Genomic DNA, 22,003 nt, shown 5'->3' with positions numbered 1-22,003 from the left:
GTTTTTTAATCTTTTTCCTCTTTGTCATATACTTTATTTTCATTCTTCCATTTTTATTGATATAATGGTTTACAGATTTGAATTTTTCTCTGATCACTGCTTAAATGCATGGCATAGGTCCTGATATACAAAACAACTATGTTTTTTTAGAAATTCTTCTATTTTAGTTTGTATTTTTCCTTTTTTATGAGTTAATAGAAGATGTAATTAATTTCAAGATACACAATCCTTTTTAGTTTTTTATTATATTGGTTTTACATTGAGATCAGAGTTGTTTGTAATTTTTTTACTTTATGGAACTTGTTTTCCCTGTGACTTAATATGTAATTTTTTTTGAGGATTCCATGTATACTTGAGATGTATTCACTATCATCAGTGCAATGATTAGTTCAACATGTATCAATAAGATCTCTTTATTGATTGTGTTATTTTGGCCTTATATATCCTTATTTTTTATCTACATCTTCTGTCTTGTACTAAGAGTGGCAGATTACAGCCTCCTATTAATTGTGTCTGTGTCACATTTTATCTGTTGTCCTTTTTGTTTTGTAACAGTGGTCGTTGTGTTGTTTTGTGCATGATCATACTGTTATAGCTTCATTTTGATTATATAGCTTTTAGCATTAAAAAAATGTCTTCCTGGCCAGGCACTTTGGCTTACGCTTGTAATCCTGGCACTTTGGGAGGCTGAGGTAGGCGGATCACTTGAGATGAGGAGTTTGAGACTAGCCTGGCCAACATGGTGAAACCCTGCCTCTACTAAAAACACAAAAATGAGCAGGGCATGGTGGCGTGCACCTGTAATCCCAGCTACTCGGGAGGCTGAGGCAAGAGAATCACTTGAGCCCAGGAGGCGGAGGTTGTGGTGAGCCAAGATCACATGACCGCACTCCAGCCTGGGCCGCAGAGTGGGGCTCTACTCCCCACCCCCCAGAAAAAAATGTCTTCCTTTGTCACACACAATTTTTTTTACTTGAATTTTACATTTTCTGTTTTCGGGATCACCACCCGTTTGCCGTCCTGATCTGTAACACACATCAGTTAACCAAAATAGTATAGGCTTGGCAGTCACAGCTCATTGCGTTACACCATCAGTGTGCACTGTAGAAATCATTCGTCAGTTATTACAGGTGGGATTTATTTGAATGGATGAACAGGTTTTGTTGTTCTGGTTTTCTTTATTTCTTTTTTAAGATCCTTTTGAGCAGTTCTGCTGCTCAATCATTTTCATGGTTTAGATGCCCAGGTAAATAATCTTCTCTTGCATTAAAGTTTTGTAATAGTAAAGATTGTTTCAGGGTTATTGTGTTACGTAAAGGAATTTCTCTGTTCCCACAAGTAACCTTATGGGTTTAAAAAAAAACATATTTATTGAACTATAATTGACATACAATTAACTGCACATATTTAAAGGATTCAAGTTGAAGAATTTTGGCATATGTATGCAGCTTTGAAACCATCACCACAATCAAGACAACAAACATTTTCAACACCCTTAGAAATTTCCTCACGCCTGTTTGTAATCCATTCCTCTTTCTATCTCAGTCTCTAGGCAGCTACTCATGTATAAATGGAATCATACGTGGTATGTGTTCTTTTTGTCTGCTTCATTCAGCATAATTTTGAGATTCATCCGTGTTGTTTATGTAATTCATTTTTATTTCTGAGTAGCATTCTCCTATATGCATTTACTCATTTATTCATTCATTATGGGTAGATGATTGCAGTTTTTGGCTATTACAAATAAGACTGCTAATAAATTTATATTGAAGAAACCACTGTTTCTTTAAAAACGAAGCATACACCTTCTACATGACCAAGTCTTTACACAAAAGAAATGAGTATAAATATCTACACAAAGATTAATAGACAAATGTTCATAACAGAGTTATTCATAGTAGCTCAAAGTTGAAAACTACCCAGATGTTCATCAAACAGATGAATGGATAAACAAAACATGGTATATCCATACAGTGGGTTACTCAGTAATAGAAAGGAACCAACCACCGATGAGGTGCAACAATGTGTATGAATCTCAGAGTCACTATGCTAAGGGAAATAATTTAGACTCAAAAGACCACACACTGTATGATTCCATTTACTTGAAATTCTAGAAAAGATAAACTAATTGATAGTGATAGAAAGCAGATCAGTGATTATCTGGAAACTGCAAAGGGGCAGGAGAAATCTTTTAGGAATGATGAAATTATCCTATATCTTAAAATGTGACTGTGGTTTCATAGGCGCATCCTCATCAAAACTCGCTAATTTATATACTTTAAATGGATGCACCTTATCATCTGTAAATTATATCTCAGCAAAATTGATTTTGAGATGTCTTTTAGATACAATCAAAAATATATATCAAGTAGTTTTTGTTGTCAGTTGATTGATTATAAGGAAGATGCTTATCAACTAGCCTGGACTGCTAAATACAAGAATTTATTTAATTAAAGAGAAGCTTGACCATGTAAAAATTGCTGAAACACTGGAATAGATCTTATAGGAATAAGATAAATGAGATACAGTTCCAGCTCTCGAAGACTGTAAAATTTATGAAGATGGGGTAAGGGATTTCGGGAATATGAAAAGTATACAGACAAGTGTTGATGTTGAGAGAAAGTATAAAAGGTTAGACACATCCAGCCTTTCTCAGCCCAGAGAATTAAACCCTACAAATGTGATTTCTGTGACTGTTTTCTCAGTTCTCCCAAGAATGACATAGCAAATACCATTTTAGATTCTTAGGAGAGAAGTGAATTTATTATATACAGTGGATGCCTTTCAGTATTAGGGCTTAATTTCCTCACAGAACCCATTGAACAAAGCTAGACTGAAATCATACTAAGTCAAAAAATCTGCTGTTATGCTTCTTAAAAGCTGTGTAGCTGGACAAGTGACTTAACCTCTCATTGCCTCACTGTAAAATGGAGATAGTAGTAGAGAGAGCTATTGAGTGGAATAAACTGAGTTAATACATGTAAAGCACTTAACACCATGCATAAATATAGTGCTGTAAAATGTGAGTGGCATATAAACAGTAACAACTAGCATCATCATCATCTTCATTATTGTCATCACATGGTGTGCTGAGTCCTCTGATGACAGGTATCATGAGTGTTCAGAGTATGCAGAGGAACAGACCTGACTCTCAGGGGTGGAGAGAGACATCTGGAAAGCTTCTGAAAGAGACTGATACTGGAACTAGTTCTTGAAGATTGTTTAAGTACAGTTTCCATGGGCAGAGATAGGGAATAGGGAAATCCAGGAAGAAAAAGCTTGTACAAAAACAAGGACAACACAGAGTGTATTAGGAAATACCAAGTAGTTCAAATTAGCTGAAGCGTAGGGAACATGTAGGGAGTTAATAACGCTGGTCAGGAAGGTGGGAGACAAAGTACTGATGGCTTTGAATGCCAAGCTAACAAAGGTGGACTGACTTAAGTAGATAGAGGAGAGGCATGGAAGAGGTTTGGTCAGTTGAGTGGCATTTGTTTATTCATAGAGGCAGCATTAATTAAGCAGGCATAGTATCCAAGGCATTGGGACTGCAGAGATGAATAAGATAGCATGGCATGGTTTTTAAGTGCATTGTCCAGAGCTGGACCAACCTGAGGTCTAGGCTAACCCATTACTCGCTGTTGAGTGTTTTGGGTTTTGTTTGTTTGTTTTTTAATCTTTGTTTTTCCACCTAGCAAAAGCCTGTCTTAAACTTAGATGATTTAGTCCTAAGTATAGCATATAATCTTAAAATCAAGGATATCTGAACTCCAGAAAGAAAACTCATTTAGGCACTTTGGGAGGCCACAGCAGGAGGATTGCTTCAGCCCAGGAGTTCGAGACCAGCCTGAGCAACATAGCAAGACCTCGTCTCTACTAAAAAACAAGATTAACTGGGCATGGTGGCATGAGACTGTAGACCCAGCTACTGGGGAGGCTGAAGAGGGAAGATTGCTTGAGCCCAGGAGGTTGAGGCTGCAGTGAGTAATAATTGCACCACTGTACTCCAGCCTGGACAACAGAACAAGTCTCTGTCTTGAAAAAAATAAAAAGAATGAAAAGAAAACTCATTTAGAAACTATTATTTAGAAAGCGAGAAGTACATGAACTAGAGGTAGGGTGTGTGTGTGTGTGTGTGCGCATTGGTGGGTGTTTAGAGTTAACAGTTGATGCCAGTACACAGTTTGAAATTATTAGGAGAGATGGTGCAGAAATGGAAAGTCCAAATCTTAGGAGATTAGAAAAGAGGAGTGTGAGGGAAAATGCAAATATCTTGGTAGGCACAAAGGATCCTAGTGGAGAGGTGTAATACGTTGATCACAGTTTTGTAAGTAGGCAGGAGGGATTACAGACCTAAACAAATTGTCTGGATTCCCTATGGCAAGAAAAAAATTTACTTCTTCCTCAAAGATGGAAGGAAGGTTGGGAGTGGGAAGGTGCTGTCGCATTTATGTCTGAAGATCTCAATATTGGTAGCGAATCTAGGAGCCCAAGTTACTTGCTGAGAAAGCTATGAGGATGGTAGGGTAGTGTAATCTTGAGGAAAATGAAAATGCTTTGTGGAACAGAAGTGCAGGAGATTCAAAGTCAGTAAGAGATGAAGGAAACATTTTAAGAGTTTATATGAGGGCATGGCATGACTTCATACTGGATTTGGTAGTCATCTTGGCTCCTTAACTTCTCAAGCTTTGCTTTTGTTATTCTCTACCTTTGCCGTAACTCCCAAGATAGTAAAATAGGACACTCAGTCAGATTAGGTAAACAAAGGCAAATGCTTAATTCCCACTTTAAGAGAGCGTTGTGTAAGCCAAGAAGTAGGATCTCCTCTTTACATTTGAGTTATATGGTGGACAAGTGTTTCATAAACTTAAGTAATATACAGACCTTTTAAAAACAGTTTGTGGATGACTTAGTTTGGCTTTTCAGTGTATAGGGGGCAGGGGAGGTTTTTTTTGTTTTGTTTTGTTTTTTCCTGAGACAAGTTCTCACTTTGTCGACAAGGCTAGGGTACAGTGGCCCCATCTCAGCTCACTGCAGCCTCAACCTCCTGGGCTCAAGTGATCCTCCCACCTCAGCCTCCCAAGTAGCTGGGACCAGAGGCGCACGCCACCACACTTGCCTAATTCTTATGTAGAGATGGGATTTCACCATGTTGCCCAGGCTGGCCTTGAACTCCCGAGTTCAAGAAATCAACCCACCTTAGCCTCCCAAAGTGCGGGAATTACAGGCATGAGCCACCGCACCAAGCCAGATGACTTAATTTTGTTAATATTGACACTGCTGGATTATGTACACTTATAAATGAATGAAGTGTAAACTCCTTGTACTTAGTAGCACTTATATGACAAAACTGAAACACTTTGCATATTAATTATAGAAATCCACAATGCTAATGAAATTCAAATCAATATTAACTTACTGTGACATGATGCATTTTTACATAAATGTGATTGCTGCTTGGCACCTGACAGTGGTCCTCACTGCTCTAGCACTGGTTTATGCCATCATGACTCATAGATCCCATTCCTTTTCTCTGTTCAAGCTATTACAGTCTGGCTATCATTTTGCCTTCTCTAGGCTTAAACATGTCATTCTCACAGTGTCTGGCTTTGTTACTGTATGGCAACACTTTATAAAATACTCATCCAGGTGATCAAGGAGATTTTTTTTTCCAGATTAACAAAATGAAAACAAATTGCATACATTTCCATAAGGAGTTCATGAACACCCAAGAATACATCTTCAGACTCAGGAAATTTATGTCCTAGTGCTTGTTCTACCAAATCCTGAGACTCTGTGATTGACTGCTTGACTAAAATTAGTCATTTGTGGGCAGGGGATAAGCAAGGAGCAATGGCAGAATATCAAGACGTTGAAATACTTCAGTGGTTGAAATAGTTTATCCTAGACTTAATGATAACTAAGGAAGAGAATGCAGGTAGGGCATGAACAAGTAGTCTGGGGAGTGGTCAGAGGACTAGACTGAAGTCGATGAGTAGAAAGCAGTGCTAGTCAGCGTGGTCCATGTGCTGTGCCATCCTACAGGCTTTTCCTTACCATTCTCCTGTGAGGTAACTTGAGAAATCAGGAGTGTTTAGAAACTTTGACGGCAGCACGACACTGGTGAGACGCTCAAGTGCATGATTAGTGGACTCCTCTTGTTGAACAGAGTGCAGATTAGTCTGGTTATTGCCAAACTAATGTGACCCTACTAGCAATGCATGGTGGGACCACACATTGGTCTACAGCAATTGGAAGTTTCAAAATATTTCTCTTAACCACAGATAATTACAGAAGCACTGGTATAAAGAACATTCTAATAAGAGTAAAAGAATGGAAAAGAGGAGAAAGTGGCAGTCAGAAATAGTTAAAAGCTCTAGACCATATTCCTTAAGAGACAGAGATTGTGTCACACACACACCTAACATGTCCCCAGTGCATAGAATGATCTTAGTAAATGCACATTGGCCCTCAGTGAGTTACATTAATGATGTCTAGACATATTTGTATCAATGAGGTGATGAAATGACATTAAAAGTCTTTCAAATATCCATAGCTAGGGAAGTTATCTCAGAATTTGAGGAAGACTGATCATATCATCTGAGGAAAGCTCTTTGTTGTAAATCTTGTAGCCAGTTGTATTTATATAAGTAACTATAAAGCTTGGAAATGGAGAAAGGATTTGAATGATTTTTTCTAAGTTGATAAAAGTGTGTTCTGTCATTTCTTGATTACTCATGCTAATGATTGGAACAGGAAGAGACAAATGGCCCCAGTCTCTTACACAAGTGTAGTCAGAACACTTGTGTTGCACGCTGCCACTGTCATGTGAATGGCTGCCTAAGGAGGAGCCACGAAAGCTGTCCTCTGCCTGTGCTGCCATTCCCTTGTCCCACACAGCACTCTCTCTCAGTCCGAGCACAGGCCTGTCATGAGACCATGCATGGGGAAATTCCAACCCTGAAAAGCCTTCTTTGCCTTTCATGTCCTCAGAGAGGGTGAAGCAAACCCGGAGGGGAGGGAGGTGCTGCATGTGCTGGTGTGCCAGTCTGTTCCAGGGTGGGGGACAACAAGCACAGATGACAAACCAGTGATCAGATTGTTTGGCCCCGTTGTGGTGGTCAATTCTGCTGCAGTACTTAACTGCAAAACATGGATGTTTTCCTTCAAAATCTTATTACCCTAGAAAGGTCAGAAAAATGTATCCTTCCTTATGAAACAGCGGTTTTCATAGGGGCTAATTTGTTCATCTGTTTACATCTGAAGTATTGTATGTTCAGTATATATTTTTAAAGTGATAAAGTGAAGGACTTTTTCAATATATATTTTAAAAGTGATAACCGTAAAGAACTTTAAAGACATGCTATCTCATTTAAGAGATAGCACTCTAAGTGTTCTTTGTTTAAAAAAAAAAAAAAAACCTTTTAAATTAACTGTTGGGATTTACCATAACCATTTAGTAACAATCTAAAGGTGTAGTATTTTACGGTGGTGTTTATAAAGTTAAAAGGGAGAAAAATATGGATCAAATATGTATTTTACTAAAAATATGGTAGCATTAGGAAAAAAATTTACGTGTACCCTAGACTGAAATTTTCCTTCCTAAATACATCCAATCTCATTATCTGTGTAGATTTTGTAATACTCTGACTCAGCCTCTGTGAAGGAAGTTGCAAAGTTTACTATTATTCACTGGAGTGAATAGCTACTGAGGATCTATTACCAAGTACTGAGACATAGAAGATGAAAAGAAAAGGTCATCTTTACTCAATCTTTATGTCAAGAATGCTACCAGAAAAGTATGCCTCAATATTTACCCATCTCTTTGCATTTGTTACTAATTACTTTATTCATTACTCTTGAATGTTTTTACATTGTGAAACATTGCCCAGTTGGAAATATTACCAGGTTTTTTTCATAGTGAAGTATAGTATCATCACAGCAATATTCTTTTTATCAGTAGTTTTATAAGCATATATTAACTCTGCCAAGTTTTTGTGTAAGTCCCTTGAGCTGCATTTGTTTGTATTCTGATTCCCTGAAGACTTTCTTGGATTGTTCCTAGTCTCTAAGCCATACAGTTTTTCTCACACTTATTAAATATCTGTTTGGGGTGGTGGGAAAACGGACTTGATTTATGGTCATCTCTTTCATACTAAAACAGCTCTTTTCAGTGTGCATACACACGAACACTGTGGAGGCAGATTTATCATAGCAGAAGTGACTTTCATCACATATTATTTGAAGTTAAATGTCACTCGTGACATTAGAGCCAAATGACAGTGAAGATGATGTACCACATATAGTAGAGGAACAAGGGCAAACCTACTGGAAAGCAATTCAGGTGACAGTGGTGGGGGTTTCTCCTACTGAGGGATACTGCAGGTCTCCTCCATGTCTCCCTAATTCATCCCAAAAGGCATTGTGTGGAGCTGAGCTGGGTAGCTGCCGTGTGGGAGAGGGGGAGGCCAGGCCAGTGTAGGGTGAAGAGGCTTCTGCACAGTTTTAGCCATAGCAGTGGCAGTGGTGATGTATACAGGGTGTCCATGAGTGGAGTGGCAGAAGCTATGGGAGACAAGTTTCTTCCTGTAGGAGAAGGGGCCACAAATACAGAAAAAAATGAGAGCGAACCTGTGGCACTGGAATGGAATTGGAGACATTGGGATGAACTCATGGTTTTCAATACATATAAATAAGTACAGACATATGTACTTCAATATAGATGTATATTTACATCCATTCATATATAGAGATATAAATGTTATGTAGATGTGTGTGTATACATCCACACACATATAAACTCAGACATGTTCCCCAGCTCTGTCTGCAGAGAAGGCCTGGGAACAGTGACACCCTTGCAGCAGTGAGCATACCTAGCATTCAGACCTTGGGTTCTAAACAAAGCAGGGAAAAAGTACAAGATGAGTCTGGGACATCTTGTGCCGGGAAGTAAGATGGTAAGAAACTGCTCAAAGAATGATAGAATCATGACAGTAAGAAACTGGGAGTTTACACTAGCCAAATCTGGGACAGTTTGGGCATGAAAATAAATAATGAAAGTCGCAGATGATAAGCTGTTGCATGAAGTAGGGTCTGTAAATAGGTAACGTAAACCATGTAAAGAGAATTTTTCTCTTATAGTAGGATGTGCCACTAATAAATGTAGAGGGAATGATGGAGTTTTCAAATTCACCATCTGCAACCATCATAGTGATAAATAATTTAGCCAAGTACACCAATGGATTGTTCTCAAAGCACCTTCCCACAGAATAATTATATACAAAAAGAATAATTTTGCCATGGAGAAATCTGGCCAGTATCAAGGTGTCAAAATATACATCATCAGTTTTGAGACAATTACTGAATATACTTGAATTTGTGTATTATCTGATAGGATGCAAAGATTGCATCATTATTTCTGGGGTATTCCTGTTGAAAATGTATCACCAGAACCTAATCATAAGGACACAACAGACAGGCTCAAATTGAGGATAGTACTATAAAATAACTGGCCGGTAATCATCAAAATTCAAGGAAAGATAAGTGAAGAAAGACTGAGAGAATGTTAGAGATGGACAAAAACTAAAGAGACTTAATAATTCAAGAACTCAATGTCATATGTGATCCTGGTTTGGATCCTTTTACTATACAGGATATTGGGACAATTGGTGGAACTTGAATGCAGATATATCAATGTTAATTTGTTTCCTCTTTTTATGTGTTTGTTTTTTTTCTTATCAATGTTAATTTGATATATCTATACCAACTAAGCAACTATCAATATCATCTTGATATTGATTATTACATTTTGGTTCTGTAGGAGAATATCCTTGTTTGTAGGAATTACACACCTGAACACTTAGGGTAAAGAAGTATCATGTTAGAACCTCTTCAGAGATGGTTCTGGGGGAAATGCTCTGTAAATTCGAAATTATTTCAAAAAACTTTTTAAATAACTAAATGTTCTTTCAGGCACATTCACCACGAGAGAAATTACTTTCTTTGAGAACTACAAAGACACAACTTTTGATATAAACCTACAGCAGAATAATGTGTTTTCTTGTTGGGATTTTGATATCTATTAGATAGAAAAATAAGCATGCAGAGGTTTCTTAAGAGATAGCTTTTTAAAAACACATTTAATACACACTGAAGATACATACACACACAGATATGGTAAAGAATTTTAAAGTGGCTGGTGTAGTTGTGCATCTACTGAGATTTATAGGCTTGTGACCTAAAAACAGTTGGGCATTTTTCAGGATTTAAAAGCAACATCCTGAAATTAAAAAAAAAAAAAGTTAGCATTTATTGTTTTCGTTGTTCTTTTTGCAAAGTAATTAAGCATGTAGGCCCCGGAGCCAAGCTGCCTGCTTTGGAATCCTGGCCACCACTTATAAGATATGCCACCTCTGACAAAGTATTTGATTTTTTTTTTTTTTTTTTTTGAGATGGAGTCTCATTCTGTGGCCCAGGCTGGAGTGCAGTGGCACAATCTCAGCTCACTGTAACCTCTGCCTCCCGGGTTCAAGCGATTGTCTTGCCTCAGCCTCCCGAGCAGCTGGGATTATAGGTATGTGCTACCATGCCCAGCTAATTTTTGTATCTTTAGTAGAGATGGGGTTTTGCCATGTTGGCCAGGCTAGTCTCAAACTCCTGACCTCAAGTCATTCGCCCACCTCGGCCTGCCAAAGTGCTGGGATTATAGGCATGACCCACCACTGATTTTTTTAAGCCTCTATTTTCCCATGTGTAGATCAGGAAAATAATGTTGAACTCACAAGTCTTGCAGTAGGATAAATGAGATAATATAGTCTGTAGCATACAGTGAGCACTAAATAAAGTTGGCTGCTATTATTATTTCATGAGTAGTTAAAATTCTTTCATAAAACCATTTTAGTATGATTATGTTAGCTTGCTTTCCTCTCACCAGGAGTAGAATTACTAGGGGGCCATCAAAGTCATGGCTTCTGCTGTTAAGCCTGTCTCAGGATGAAATTAAAGCCTGGAGCTGGAGCATATTCTAGAAGACAGAAGGCAGGGCAAGACCATAGACAGACTTGGGCTTTAGAGAACTAAGACTTTGGTTAAATTCCATACCTGCTACTTAGAAGCTTTGTGACTTGAGTCTTGGTATGTAAAATGTCTATAACATACACAAATAATCATAGCGACCACGCGAATTGTGGAGGGTTAAATTAGATAAACCTTGCAAAACAGCTAATTAAGTGACCAACCTAAAGAATGTCCTCAGAGAACTATGGTTATTTTTATTACTCCTTTAAAAGTGCAGGAGTAGTTTCTTCAGGAGAATGTAAGCGTTAGGGTCAGAGATAGTAACAGAACGTTTGAGGGCATTTTTGAGAGTGTGATAAGCTTGTCACTATTTGTTCCTGCAGAGGTTTGGACTGCCAAGGATGGACTTAAATTGCTTCAGAAGGAATTTCAGTTGACAAGAAGCATGTCCTGTGAGATGCTGAAAACGGATAGATAGCAATCTTTCTAGAACAATATGGGTTTAGTGCACACCGGCCTTGGAACCAGGCACAAAGGACAGAATACTTCATCCAGTCCCACCTGTGTTTAAGTGGTGGAAAGAATATTGATTTGTCTGTCTGTAAAAATGTAAGCCTTTATCCCAGAGGAGGGTCTCATCAGATGCACAATTAAAATGTGTCTGTATATTTTCTTTTGAAGAGAAAATGTGCTTCCTTTAGAGAACTTATTTAGTTGCTCATCTAAAATTAGTGACTCTTAGTTATTGACCCAGGACTTCTTTAGAATTCTGGGTATTATTAAAGGAAGTTTTCCTGATGCACTGTCTTCTGCTTTAATTCATTCACTCAACCATGCTACAAATGTTTATTGAGAACACCTAATATTCCAATATTCCAAGCACTCTGCTAGAAGTTATTTAAAAAAAAAAAAAAAAAGGACAAAACAGAACCTCATGAAACAATATTCACAGTCTACTGCTCTTATAACCTCTGATGGGTTTTATGGGAACTCTTTGCAAAGGAACACACTTTGGACCATTTTTAAAAATCAGATTATTTTGGCTACAGAGATATATATCTGGAGTATTTGGAGACAGGCTTATCTCCACATTTGCCTGGAATTCCTGTATCTAGAGATTTCCTTCCAGCAGTGTCCCTATATGCAGTGAACAGCAGCCTGTGACTTGCAGGAGAGGTGCCCATCCTTGATAGCTCATGTAAAATTAAACTTAGGCTGGTCATTGGTTTACTCTGTTATGAAATAGAAGCTCTCGGTGTTGCCGCTTTTAATGCATGGGGGGAGAATTTTCCTTAAAAAAAATCATGGCGATGTTAACTCTCCCAGCCGACTAGTGGCACTAAGGAGAACTGCTGCTTGGGTCTGAATTGCCAAAGGAAGAAAGCTGCAATTGCAGTACATTTCCCTATTACAAAGAGCATCGGCTTTGCCAGGAAGAGCCACATGCAGCGCAAAGCACACCACAAAAGAACTTTGGTAGTGAAATGACTCTGTCTTCATTCACATATGCTGGTAGCATGTTTATTCAGTGTGTGCCTCTTTTTAGATAAGAGCCGCTTCCTTCAGATGCCCTAGACTGCCGTTTGTGTAGCTGGAGAACTTAATGAGTAATGGATGTGCTTGTCTGGCCAATATAAAGTATTTCCACAGCCTGTGGCTGTGTTTATAGAGAGCGGGAGAGAGACCACAGGCTGCAATTTGTCTTCTTAGGTATCAGCAAAGTCTTCTCTTTTAACAACTAGAAGATTTATTTTTAACTGCTTGACTCAGTGTTTGTCAGATGATTCGGACCATCAAACTGCAGATTGAAGTCCCTAGCGCGGGGGAAGCTGGAATGGGAAGGGAAAGGGGGCTGGCTGGGAAAAGGGGTGGGATTTTAGAATCGTGCCTGTGTGGCTCTGCCTCCCGATGTGGGAGAGAGTTAAGGGCTTCCAGCGGCATGAGTGTATTTGCAGGTCAAGCTGGGAACTAAAGGGTAATGGCTGCCTTCAGCTGCTTAAAGACATAATTGGCCAGTGATTAGGGTATTGTGGGGAGCAACCAGGGACCCAGGGACCAGAGTGTTCCGAGCACCGCACTTCGCTCTTCTGCAAATTAAGCTTTTCTCCTGCTTGATGCTGCCTGTCTCCAGAAGCCTCTCACCATGATCGATAGCTCCAAGAAGCAGCAACAGGGCTTCCCAGAGATTTTAACTGCTGGGGATTTTGAACCATTAAAAGAAAAGGAATGCCTTGAGGGGAGCAACCAGAAAAGTCTCAAGGAAGGTCAGTCTGTCTGTGGACAGGGGCAAAACTGCCAAATTCATATTCTGGTCAGCCAGCTGAGCGTGTCTGTCTGTTACCATGCTGTGTGTCTGCTCTCTCTGTTCACTCATGTACCTTACACGTTCTAAGTTCTTTGAAATGAAAGCTTAATGCTGTTCTGGGTAGCTGTTACTAAAGATTCATTAGCTGATGGAACTGTAGGGCTTTTGCAGTAATTAATGCAGTAAGGGGACTTGTACAGCCAGTCCTCATTTTGGTAAAATCTTCCCAGGTTCATTTTGTATATTTTCTTCCTTTTTTTCTCTTCCCTCTGTCTTTTCGGAGAGGCCATTTCCTTTTTTATGTTAGTGAGAACACTGCTTCTTCTAGGTTTCCAAACACATAATTCCAGAAAAATTCATTTTTTCAGTTAAGATGCTTATGATTTTTACTGTTTAAAACCAGGAAGGTAGCTAACTGTTAAATCCTACAGTGATAGGTTAATTGGTTGTAATGCGCATTGCATCGTTTTTTGTTTTAAAAAGCACATTGCATAGCTTGATTTTGTTTTGTAACAAAGCAAAGAATAAGCTTGAGAATAAATACTGTCGATTATTATTGTTAGTAAACACTGCACAGGCACCTCACTGATTGATTTAAGGAAATAGCCAAACATGTGGACATTGCTGTCCTCTGTCCTGGCATACAAAAGCATGGCAAGACTGGTACACAGCTTGCCTTCCTGTAGCCAGTGTTTAAGAAATTCAGGGTCTACAGAGAATAAGTTTTCCTGTATTTGAGACAGGAGGGCCACTCTTCTCAATGCTTGTTTAATTTGATAATTGGTTTCCTAGTCATCTTTGGGAAGCAAAAACCCACAATCCCCCTTTTTCAGCCTCTGCTTTCAGCTGCTGCCAGCAGCCACCCCCTTGCCTCCCGCTCGCTCTTGCCCGTCTTATAGAGACCCAGAGAGTAAATGTAGAGTTAATTGGTCTAAGTAGTGCTTTGAGCTTCTTCTGAAAGATAAGAAGAAGAAACAAGAGTTAGACTTGCTGGAGTTGAACTACTCTTGGGTATGGGTAGGAAAAACTCTTAGGTCGAAATAAATGACACACAATGAAGTATAAATAGCTGTTGCTAGGAACCAAACAATGGAGTTGCCTCTGCTTGTGCACAGCATGTCTTACTGCCGATTTTTATAAAAATCGATACCAGTGGAATTTTTAGGATGCATTTCTGGAGACTCATTGAAGGGAACTTAAATTTCTTAAATCATTAATTTTTTAAAAGTTTGAGAATTATCTATCATTTAAGACAAGTTCAAGTGTCAAGCTCCTAATAATACTATAAACTTAAAACATTTTTGTGTACTTGAAAAACTAGGAAAGTAGAGGAAAACAGAATAGGAGAAATGAAAATAAGTCACAACAGCAATGGGATTAAGGCACATAGAAATCAAGGATTAAAAATATAAAAACAGAGTAAGAGAATCATCAACAGGAACCACAAAATAGAGTTGAGATGGTTACATAAAGTACAGATTCTTTCCCTAACAATTCTGACTATGCTTTCGATTTATACAGGTGTAATAGTATAATGGCAAAACAGCATAGACCCTGGAGTGAGAAATACTTGAGTTCAAATCCTACATGCACCATTTACCAGGTTTGTGATCGTGGACAAGCTTACTCCTCTGAGCCTTAACTTCCTCATTTGTACAATGAAGAGAAACAATACCTACTTCATAGTGACTTTATTAAGATGCCTTGTTAATTCCAGTTTCTCATCTCTCTTCTTGCTTTTTTCGTATTTCTTTTTCCTTCTGTTTAAAATTTAAATTTTAAAATCCTGCATATATTTACAAAATAGAAGTGTTATATATCTTATTGTTTTGTTAAATTCATTGATATAAAGAGGTAGAGGAGAGAAACTTTATATTTAAAACACTCCGCAGAAATAATTGGATGATAAAATTAATGTCTCACTGTAGTTGCATTGAACTGGGTTTTTGCTTTATATCTCAACAGACTAAATATTTCTACTCATTTAATAGATTCTACTCATCTAATAGATAGGGTTGAGGCTAAAATAATATATGTAGACATTAAGGACGATTTGCTGCCTCAGAGTTAGTGACATTGAAAGGATTAGATCTGGATTTAATTAGAATGGAAAAAATAAAAATTATAGAAAGGCACTTTTAAAATTTGGAGTCATATAAAAATAACTTGGTTCTCTTGCAAAATTGAACTCCCAAAATTCAGTATGTCACTGATCCTGCCTGCAGATGAACAGCAATGTTCAGCTCGTCAGATTTGTAGAATTTAACTTTGGGACAAGCTCCTGGTTACTTCATCTGCTTTTAAGTATTGGGTCCTGCATCGTTTACATGAATCTATGGAAGTTAATTGAGATGGCAGCAGTTGTTCAAATACTTTTGGTTAATGTTTTACTCTAAAATACCCTGGAGTCTAATTAGATTTGTGCTCTTTTGTCAAAGGAGACAAATATATAAATGACTATTAATAATCCCTAATAGTTTATACTTCATGTTTTAAAGGACACTTATTAAAAATGTTTATCATATTTTATATCAACAGTGGTTTTCTACTCATTTTTGGAAAACTTGTTTTTGGGTTGTTTGAAAGAGCAACCTTTAGAATTTTTTTAAATGTCTGAATTATAAGTTTCTGGGTAATGAAGGAGGGATAAATTTGGGTTCATTTAACTTTTTAATCACATAGACACAAGCTTGGGCTCTATATGTCTGATATGTGTCCACTCTCAGGGCTTGGAAGGCTACTGTGCTTCTCAAATAGTTGCTTGCTTGCTTCCTTATATTGGGATGTTTTAGAATCTTGTAATTGTTGACAGTGCTAGTTGGCTGAAATTATTATGAGGGGAAAACAGCCTTTATTAGCAAACGCTGTAGGATTCAAGAATTGATGGGATGCCTTAACAAGAAAATTTAGCAATACCTTTTGAAAATTTAAAAGAGGAAAAAGTTCTAACTGCTGACCACCTGTGAATAGTTGTCATCACACTGCAGAGAATTGTGTGGATAATAAAGCATATCATCTCACAGCTTTGTTGATGCTTATATAAGCTTTTTGATAGATACCAGCCAGTATATGCAGTTGGAGAATTTAATTATTTTCTTCTCTAGCAGAGAACAGCAATAAATGTCATGAATTCCCCTGAACAAATTCAAAATAGAAAATTCTCCTTAGACTAGTTTCTTTTGTCAAAGCAGCAATAGGAAATCTCAACTTTTAACTTGTCTGCAAATGGCTTCAAACATTCTCTAATTACACTCAACATACATGAGCTTTCAATTTCTGGATCTACAGCTAAGAAGAGTATTACAAATCACTCTGACATGACAACTGAAGAGTTGATAATTATGAATTTTCAGGAAAAATCAAATAAATTGAGATGATTTAAGTCAGATAAGTGTTTTAACATGAGTCATTATTGAGATAAATGAATCATAATTCTAATGCTACTAGCTAGTTATGTTCCATATTTATCACAGGCAAATGGTAGCAAATGGATTTTAAGAGGAAAAAATGATATTTGATATAAAGGACTCTCTAATGGTGAAAAATAAGATACTACAGAAAGAAAACCGAGTTGTGTGTTAATTACTTTGACTAAAACTGCCCTAACAGACAACCCTCAGTCGCAGTGTTCTAACCATTCAAAGTGCATTTCTTGCTCAAAACACAGTCCAGTGTGGGCAGGACAACTATCCCAGGCAGCTGTCCTCCAAGAAGTGACCTGGGGACCTGGGCTTCTGTCATTGTGTGGCTCAACCATGAGTGTCAAGGGACTGGGGAGGAGTTACAGACTTGGGGGGCCACATTTCCAGTTCTGCCACAGACTGGCTAATAGCCGAGATGAAGTACATGAAAGCTTGTGGTAGATGGCCCAGCCAGCAGTGCAGTAAATTAACATACGGTGCTGGGATGTGTCTGTAGTAGCTTTGAGAAGAAAATGAACATTTGTCTGAGATATTATGAATAATCCAACCTGGAAATACATCGAGATTAAGTAAACCACTTTACCAAAGCACCAGAACTTTTTTAAATGATGGAAGTTATGCATACTCTGCCTGTACTGTCCACTACCCACATGTGGCTGCTTAAATTTAAAATAATTAAAATGAAATAAATTGTTTTAAAAATTCAGCTCCTCAGTCACATTAGCCACATTTCAACTACTCAGGAACCACATGTGGCTAGTGGCTGCTGCATTGAATATTTCCATTTCTGTCCTCACAGAAAGCTCCGGACAACGCTACTCAGTGCTTTGCTCCTCTTGCTCCAGCCTTGCAGGCCCTGTGTCTTAAAACCCAATTCTTGTGCCATTTTTTAAAGAAAGGCACTTGATCCCATCAGCTAATGATAATTTCTTCTCTCCTGTATATTCTCAGTAACTGTATCTGTACCGTTCTATGGCACTTCACCTTATGCTAGTGTAATATAGATCTGCAGCTAATGATAATTTCTCCTCTCCTGTATATTCCCAGTAACTGTATCTGTACCGTTCTATGGCATTTCACCTTATGCTAGTGTAATATAGATCTGCACTGTCTTTGCTATTAGCCCCATAATATTTCTTGGAGAAAGAATTGTTGTCTGGCCTGTTTGTCCCCCTCATCCCCCAATATCCTGCATCTCATAGACACATTATTATTATGCATAAGTATTTAAAGAGTATTATACCCTTTTCTGCCTTCTTAAACAGAATATAATAATTGGAATTATCATCTTCAGATATAATTTATAATTCCCTTATAAATTAATGGCTTACCCCAAATGTAATGCCATGGTGCCCCGAAAGGCACTGTTAAGGTATGTAAGATTGTTGTCCATGCACAGAATGATTGCTGGATCATTACTAGATTACTCAAATTGTTATTTATTGTTTGATTTTTATCATCTGCCACTTCAGGCTGCTCTTCCTTTTCTGATTGCTGCTTCTAATCATCTTTAAAAATAAAATAGACAATTAAAATAAATGGTTAAAATGTATAGAAGGTATTACAAAGCACATGAATTTTGCAACATCTATTTTGATTTCTTTTGGAATGTCTTCTTTATTTTCTGCCGACGTTCTACTAATTAAAAGTGTTGTACAAGTGAGCTGCCACTAAATTAATGTTTTTTAAAGGAGTGGGGCATGGTGGCTCACACCTATAATCCCAGCATTTTTGGGAGTCTGAGTCAGGAGGATCACTTGAGCCCAGGAGTTTAAGACCAGCCTGGGCAACATAGCAAGACTCCATCTCTACAAAAAAAAAAAAATTAGCCAGGTGTGCTGGCTCATGCCTGTAGGCTTACCTACTTAGGAAGCTGAGATGCAGGGATCCCTTGAACCCAGGAGTTTGAGGCTGCAGAGAGCTGTGATCATGCCACTGCACTCCAGCCTGGGCGACAGAACAAGACCCCTGTATCAAAAAGTAAATTTGAAAAGATACGAGATATGGTTCTTATACAATAGGAATGAAAAAGTAGAAGATCTCTCTTCACAGACATTATTCAATATTTTTAAAAGGTGCATACTACTATTGAGATGAAGTTATATAATTTTTTATTAGAAATAATTTTATTTAGCAGAAGTTTGAGTGCTTTCACATAGCACAATGCCAGTTATGTTAAACTTCTGTAAGCCCCTACATTCAGGGAGCTGATAGCCTAAAGAATGAGAAACTAAATGATAGTAGAAGTTAAAACACACACACATACATGAGATAACAGAAAAAAACTATATATGCTTTGGTCCAAATGAGCAAGCATTACAGACTGGGGGCTGGGCCTCTCTTGTGCTGCAGACCTGCGCAGCCATCTGCCTCCCTGATGTTTCCAGTGGGCCTTTTATTCCTTGCCACCAAACATTCTTCCAGCATTCCCCATCTCAATAAACAGCACCCCTGTCCACCCAGTGGCTCCTGCCAGGAACCTAGTTGGGAGCAATTCTTGACACCTTCCTTGACCTCCTCAGAACCTGTCACCAAGTCCTGCCGCCAAAGCTGCCAATTCTACTTCAGACATATTTCATCTCTCCAAAGCACTGTATCATCATGGCCAACAGCCCTGTCCAGGTCCCCTTTACTCAGATCACATACTAACGGGCATCTTTACTCCAGCAGAAAGAGCGCAGCCTTGCTGGTTTTCCCTCCCCCAACACACATTCTGGCCCCTTTCATTCCTTCACCCTCCACTGATGTCAGGAGTGATCATTGTATTGCGTCACTGCACTCCAACCTGGGCAAGAGTGAGACCCTGTCTCAAAAAAAAAAATGATCATCTTAAAATGTAATCCTATTCCGTTGTGTTACTGGCTCACACCTTGTAATTGATTTCCATTGTACTTGGGATAAAATCAAAAATCTGTGGGGTAAAAAGCCTTGCCTATGTTTCCAGAAGCCGCTGGACTATGCTCTCCCTCATCTCTCTTCTCTCTAGAATGCCTCCCCTCCCCAGCCCCTGGCCTGCAGCTCACCCTTTCAGTTTCACTTCAGATGTCACCTTCTCACAGAGGCCCTTCAGTACCACTGCTCCCTCCTCAAACTGACTTAGATCCTTTTAGTCTTTGTATGTATCATCACTATTATTTTATTCAATATCCCTTTCCCCCTCTAGACTGTAAGATCTATGAGGATGGCACTAAGTCTATTTTGTTCACCACTGTGCTTGCACCTGCCGGCCCGTGACATCTGCTGCTCACTTGGTAAATATTATTTCACAGGAGGATGTTTATTTCCTGGGATAGAATAATCAGGAAAGTGTTCGTGGGGCTGCTGTGGTTATCCTGATTCCATCACCTAAAGGAAAAAGGCACATCAAAATTACCATTTAAACCATTTTAAGGCCTACATTCAGCATCAGGGTAGGCCTTGATTACTATTTCATCATATCAGTCTCACCTCATTAAGATGATACATTCCCTGCTTACAGTGGTTCAACTTAGGATTTTTGACTTTATGATGGGTTTATCAGAGTATTAAATGCATTTTGACTTACAGTTTTCGACTTAAACCCATCCTAAGTGAAGGAGCATCTGTACTATGGTAACACCACTCTAATTTATTAAAAGCTTTCAGGAAAAAATATAGATACGTTTGAAACATTGGGTTTTCCATTGTTTCCTAAAGACAGCTTTATCAGAGTTTTTTAGCAGGCATCAGAATGGCAAAGAAGATCTTAACATTTCTTTGTGTCTTCCCAGTTGTATTAGTCAGCTTATACTGCAATAACAAAATACCGTGGACTACCTGGCTTAAACAACAGAAGTTACTTTTCTCACAGTTCTGGAGGCTAGGAAGTCTGGTGAGGCCAGTTAATGGTGGTGGGTCTCTTCCTGGCTTGTAGCCTTCTTGCTGTGCATGCACAGGGAGAGAAAGAGGGAGGGTGAGCTCTCAGGTGTCTCTTCTCATGAGGACATTAACCCTGTCAGATCAGGGTCCCAACCTCATGACCTCATTTAACTTTACCTCCGAAAGGCCCTTTTTCCACATGCAGTCACACTGGGGGTTAGGGCTTCCACGTAGGAATTTGAGAGGGAGAGGGACACAGTTCAGTCTATAACAGCAGTGAATTCTTATTGATGTAAGAACTTTTTCTATTGGAATTTTAAGGTACAAGATTTCTTATAAAATAGAGATAGTGTGAGCAAAAGCACTGATGAGGTTAATTGGTACAGTGGCCAAAACTTAATAGCATGTTAGGAAGTATTTCTTTTTGTATGCTTTTCTTTTTTTTTTTTTTTAATTATCTTGTGGAAAGACTAAATTTTCCTTTTTAATTCTGGCTCTGCTTCTCACTAGCTGTGTGATCTTGGATAAATGCTTAATTCCTTTGTAAAACTCAGTATTGGTACCCGCCATGTAGGGTTGTTATGAGGATTAGATGTGGTGATAGCCGTAAAGCTCCCAGGATGGAGTCTGACAAACAATGAGCCCACATTAAAGCTCCGTTTGACCCACTTGGCCATCCTTTCCAGTGTGGGGCAAAGTAAAACCAATTTCTAGGCTGTTGAAGCAGGTGAATGCACACAGGCTGGCAATTTCCCAACTGAATACAATTTCTGAGGAGGTGCAAGTGTCCAGTGTCTGCATTCTAGCATGCATGATCATCTGCTAGAGTTGCCCTTTTTCTCGTTTATTTGAATCTAAACAGTAGAGCAAGTAGATTGACTATCTTGGAGTTTAAACACCGAAAACATCCAAACATCAGAACTTTTCTCCACATACTACTGACATTAAAACATGTCATGAAACATGACATTCTAATACCAGAACAATTGGCTTTTGTGCGTGGCAAGGGATAATGTGGCAATCCTCCATGCTGTGCATGGCTGCTTGGTCCATCATCGTCTGGATCATCTCACACAGTTGCTATGATATTAGGATAACACACAAGTTATGGCAGTTCTTAGTTGATGTTTTGCTAGGCACATTGCACGTGTGTGTGTATATATATACATAGGTATATATACAAATGTGTATATGTAAATATATTTGAGTGTATGTTTGGATCAGCCCCATTCCTGAATCCATAAAATGGAAAGAAAAATGAAGATACTGAGTCTGGATCATCTGACTTCAACAGAGTAGCATGTGCTTACTATTCTGGGAAAAATTGGAGGTAAACAATATTCCACTGTTTCCCTGTTTCGTTAATTGTTCTTTTATTCAGAGAGCCCACCTTACGCATTTGTATTAAGAAACATGAGAACAT

At 38.5% G+C, this 22,003-nt stretch overlaps 1 protein-coding gene across 8 annotated transcripts in view; it reads left to right on the top strand.

The window, feature by feature from the left end:
- Positions 1 to 22,003, top strand: part of MRTFB (myocardin related transcription factor B) — a 195,808-nt gene that overhangs the window by 103,842 nt on the left and 69,963 nt on the right. The window contains exon 1 of one of the 8 annotated variants that reach the window (XM_054454924.2): positions 12,893 to 13,280. The exons of 6 other annotated variants lie outside the window; for them this stretch is intronic. In XM_054454924.2, the coding sequence (XP_054310899.2) occupies positions 13,160 to 13,280 (121 nt within the window). In that variant the 5' untranslated portion in view covers positions 12,893 to 13,159. Of the gene's footprint in view, positions 1 to 12,892; positions 13,281 to 22,003 lie in introns of those variants that run through there. One more of the 8 variants, XM_063654690.1, reaches the window with a different exon arrangement.

The sequence above is a fragment of the Pongo pygmaeus genome, chromosome 18 (genome assembly GCF_028885625.2).
Source record: "Pongo pygmaeus isolate AG05252 chromosome 18, NHGRI_mPonPyg2-v2.0_pri, whole genome shotgun sequence".
Taxonomy (NCBI): Eukaryota; Metazoa; Chordata; class Mammalia; order Primates; family Hominidae; genus Pongo; species Pongo pygmaeus.
This window is presented reverse-complemented; position numbering and strand designations above follow the sequence as displayed.